At 33.2% G+C, this 4,609-nt stretch overlaps 1 protein-coding gene across 2 annotated transcripts; it reads right to left on the reverse strand.

Annotated features, from left to right (window-relative positions):
- Positions 1-794: 794 nt before the first annotated feature.
- Positions 795-2,722, reverse strand: LOC105784459 (cytokinin riboside 5'-monophosphate phosphoribohydrolase LOG3). 2 transcript variants are annotated; one of them, XM_012610350.2, is made up of 7 exons: positions 2,223-2,722; positions 1,870-1,967; positions 1,752-1,782; positions 1,567-1,666; positions 1,422-1,492; positions 1,159-1,302; positions 795-1,075 (listed from the first exon to the last, which is right to left on the reverse strand). In XM_012610350.2, the coding sequence occupies exons 1-7, from the start codon at positions 2,334-2,336 to the stop codon at positions 980-982; spliced, it is 654 nt and encodes a 217-aa protein (XP_012465804.1). In that variant the 5' UTR covers positions 2,337-2,722; the 3' UTR covers positions 795-979. The 2 variants fall into 2 exon arrangements, with proteins under 2 accessions (XP_012465804.1, XP_052488316.1); XM_052632356.1 differs by having other exon boundaries at positions 2,207-2,348.
- Between the last annotated feature and the right edge of the window lie 1,887 nt (positions 2,723-4,609).

Consider the following 4,609-nt stretch of genomic DNA (forward strand, 5'->3'; position numbering starts at 1 on the left):
TGTAGGTACTTTTATGATATTCATATTATGTCGATTTCATGTTGAGATATGGGTCACCTTTAGATTTGTTCTTTATATTTAAATGATAATTTAATTTAATTTTTTTATACTTTTAAATAATTAATCAAAATAAGAATATTTACTTTTACATTTAGATAAAAGAAAAAAGAAAAAAAATACTTTTTCACTGCAATTTTGATCCCAAAAGCCAAGCAGGGGACCTAAATGCAATGAACATAAAAATGAAGTGGAAAAAGAGGAAAGCAGACTCTTTTTTTGGTTGGAATCCAATACTTTACTTAAACAAGACAAGCAGGGAGATGAGGTCTATAAATAATATATGAGTTGCTATTTGGCTTATTCATAAATTGTCCCCGTATAAACAAACGCTGTGTGATTTTTTAAAATTCTATTGGTGGTATGCTTAATACTTAAATTATGAAAGAGATAAATATGGCAGCAAGGTCTTAATCACATTGCCAAATGCCGAGACCATGAAATATTTAGCGCTTATGCATAGATGAATTAATTAGTGTTTGTAATATTTAATATTGTTAATTTATGTGTTGCGTGAGATTACAAAGGAAGTAGGCAATAACTATGTGCATGTGATTTATGTTGTATGTGCTTGAAAATCTGCATGTTGGAAACAAAATTATATGGGTATAGCTTCGGAGGGAATAGTGTTTGCTGTGTGTTCCATCCGCTGCTTCTTCCCTGTCTCATTGCAACCGAAACTTTAGGACAAGGCAAAAACCCACCCTTTCAAGAAACGTAATAACAATGACAATAAATTTAAAATCACTGACAATGTTTTTTGTCCTTGTCAGATGCTAATGAAATTAAACCAAATAACAAACAACAAATACTTCACAGCTTCCAAACTGGAACTTGGAGCTTAGCATCTATTATGTTTTTTTTCTTTCTTTTTTCTGTTGGGGATTGTAAGAATCTACTGTTACAAGAAAGGGTGGTGGGGTCAACGAGCAATGTCTGATTTTGCAGTGAAACCCAGTTGTTGTTCCATTTCCCAGCTTAACTTGGAGGCCACCCCAGAATGTTTAGGTTCATATTCCTGGGGTCAAAAAAAAAAAATGTCAACCCAATTAGGAAATGGACGGTTCATATAATTTTACTATTTGGGGAAATGAAATGTACCTCGAGCTTGCACATTAGATCTTGGGCAGTTTGGGCAGACACAATTATGCTACGGGCAGCTGGTGCTATGAACCCTTCATCAACAGCCTTATCTATGAATGATAAGAGTGAGTTGTAATAGCCATCCACGTTCAGCAATCCCACCTGTTTTTCAATTTCCACCCAAAACAAAATGCTTATTACTTACAATTTGGGGTTTCAATTTTATAGATAGATGCACGTGTTTTGCATGTGAATAATTGTAGTTGGAAAAAGTAGCTTACAGGTTTGTCATGGATTCCTAGCTGAGCCCAAGTGATCACTTCCAGCAGTTCTTCCAAGGTTCCATAACCACCTGGGAGTTGAAATAAAATCAAATTTTGGTAATTAAAAACAAAATTGGGATTTTACAAAAACAAACTAACAAACCTGGTAAGGCAATAAAGGCATCAGCTTGACGAGCCATTTCAGCTTTACGTTGGTGCATTCCTGATACAGCTCTTACTTCTCCCACGGTCTCGCCTGTTAGCTGAAATTAAACAATCCAAATTTTTATAAAGAAGGGTTTTCGGTAATCAACTGGAGACCCAAGTTCAATTAGTGTTGATTTTTACCTCTCTTGGCATCAGTGTCTTGGGAATTACCCTACAGGGAATTGAAAGAAAAGGGTTAAAATTATAGTCCCTGGCCTGCAACTGAAACTTCAAACTGTAGAATAACAGTATAATTTACCCCAACACGTGACGGCCGCCATCAAAGACTGCTTGAGAGACGAGCCCCATCAAGCCAATGCTTCCTCCACCATAAACCAAGTCAATGTCCCTTTCAACCTGCACGTTTTATTTTATCCATTATTAAACTTTACGTCTTTAATTCTCTGCAATTACTCCTTTACATACAGTAAACCGCACTATTTTATTCGTTTCTGCTTTTCCACATTATTTTCCTCCTCTATTCCAAACCATCACGGAGCAAATCAGATGATGACTTTACAACTCATCAGCCGTTGATACATATAATCAAAACTCAAACTGCAAAACAAGTTTTCTCAAAGTAAAAAGAGAAGAACCTAGAATTTATTGTACCAGTTGTTGGCCAAGTTGAATAGCAGCAAGCTGGTAGCTAGGATTCTTGCCAGGACTGCTACCACAGAAGACGCATACACGCTTGAATCTTGAATTGTGGTGATGATTTTCCATAATAGGAAAGGCTTCAAATAGTAATTCTGGTTCCTGTTTGCTCAGTGCAACAAGAGTCAGCAGCAAACTGTTGAGAAATCAAAGGCCAAAAGTACAGGGAGGAATGAAAGAAAATGGTGTGATGGTTTGCCATTTTATATATGAAATCACACTGAATGCCCCCCATTGCCCCACAATCCAACACATCACCTCCCTACGTCCCTGTCAAACTCTTCTCATTTCAAACACTGTGCAGGCTCGGTTGAGCTATCATTTTATTCTCTTTGTAATTTCATCCCTCCCCTTTCCCTTGTTTTGTGGATTCAACTACGCCTCAATTCACGATAGTTTCTCACTGATTTAAATTAAAATGGCTCACTCGCACACTTATCTAAGATGATCAACTCCAACAACCAATAAACACTAGCTTATACTCCCCAAATCTATTTACTCCTTCATTCCCACTCCATATCATATATATATATATATATATATACGCTATCATTTTGCATGATGATCTATTCAATGTTTTTAATTTAGGCTATAATATATCAAACTTAGAAAAATAAATTATATTCTTTTATCTTTTCTGTTACACTATAATCCCCATCGTAGTTTTTTTTTAAAAAAAGAGAAGATTTCATATTTTCTAATAAATAAGTTACTAGATACCAATTTAATTGGAAAAATTATCAAATCAGCCCTAATTAAGAAAATACAATTATTTTATCTTATTAAATTCAAAAAGATATAACCAACAAATTTATTATGTAAAAAAACAGCATTCACACACCCATTATTATTTATGTAGTTTCTCATCATTATAAAAAGTCCATTTGCTTTTTTTATTTTTAATAAAGGAAATACTGCCATTTATATATGATACATTATTTTCTTAAAGGCAAATTTTTAGTGTGATAAATTTTAATATAAATTAATTGAATTTAAAAAAACGTTGTAACAAATTATATAGAGAGAAAATAATTTGACAAGCTTTTAATTAAAATGATTGGATAAGACAAATGGAAGAGATTAGTCTTAATTGGAAATATAGTGTTTTAGAATAAAATATTGACGTGACAACACTTTTATATAGGAATATGAAAGACAAAAAAGAGATTAAACAAAATCAGAGATTGCTCCACCACACTTTTTCTCGTTTAAAAAAAAAATCAAAATCTTTAGCCGAGGATCTTGGCTTAAAACAACATGGTAATCAAACATTATCTTAGAATAAACAGTTTGAATTTTGGAATTTGGTCTCCTTTGTTTCTGTGGGGTTGAATTAACCTTTGGAAATGAAAAAAAGAAAAACAATTGGTGCAGTGGGACAATAATTAATTGTTCAATAATTTCTGAGAGAGAGAAGTTTGTCCTTTGATAGTAAATGTCCCACAAGCTGGAGATTATATATAATCTGCCCATGTTAATTATGTAAGAAAAAACTAAATGTTTGACAATGAAAACAGGCTGCCTGCAAACTAAGAAAAATTGCAAATTGATGATGAAGGTGGGAGGGAGATCTTGGAAATTGGAGAAAAAGAAATTATTAGATTTCATCTTTTAAAAAAAAGGAACAAGTCGAATTGTGGACACGTGATACCATGAATTCTAGTCTGTCCCACTTGGACAACTATATGATCAAAGAGGCCGAAAGCTATTGAGGAAGGTTCCAAGTGTACGTGCACATGTATTAACTCCTGGAAAAAAATTTACTTAAAACAACTCTAAAATAGGGATTTACAGCACTTGGGTATCCATATGGATTAAATAAAAAGATTCAGGAGTCTTATTTTATATTTAAAAGAGTTGGAAGGGAAGGGTTAAGATCCTTTTTGTACGATATGAGGAGAGAGACTGGGAAGTATAGATATGCGTGTGAAACAGCTGTATTGGTGGTTGCGACTTATGCTGCTGTCTCTGATTCGACAGACTGGGCCTCCCTTTCACTTCAACTGGATTTCATCTTCATGTTGCCATTTTCTTTTCATTACTAAATTTATTCAAAATATTTAAATAAAAATTTTGTAATTTAATCACTTATATTACATTATTTTAGTTACTTCCCTAAATCTGACATGATATTTTCTTTTCTAAGTTTTGATTTTTCATCTAATAAGTAATAAAATCCATGTCCTTGCAATTCATTAAAATGAGGTATAACCCTAGAAAATTTGATATATTTGCTAAGAGTCCCATATACACTTAAGATTGGGCAAAGATTTTTGAACCTTACCTCGATCCAGTCCAACCCAAGTTCTATTTAAATAATAAAAAATATTTTTAAATTTAAA

The sequence above is a fragment of the Gossypium raimondii genome, chromosome 1 (assembly GCF_025698545.1).
Source record: "Gossypium raimondii isolate GPD5lz chromosome 1, ASM2569854v1, whole genome shotgun sequence".
Lineage (NCBI taxonomy): Eukaryota > Viridiplantae > Streptophyta > Magnoliopsida > Malvales > Malvaceae > Gossypium > Gossypium raimondii.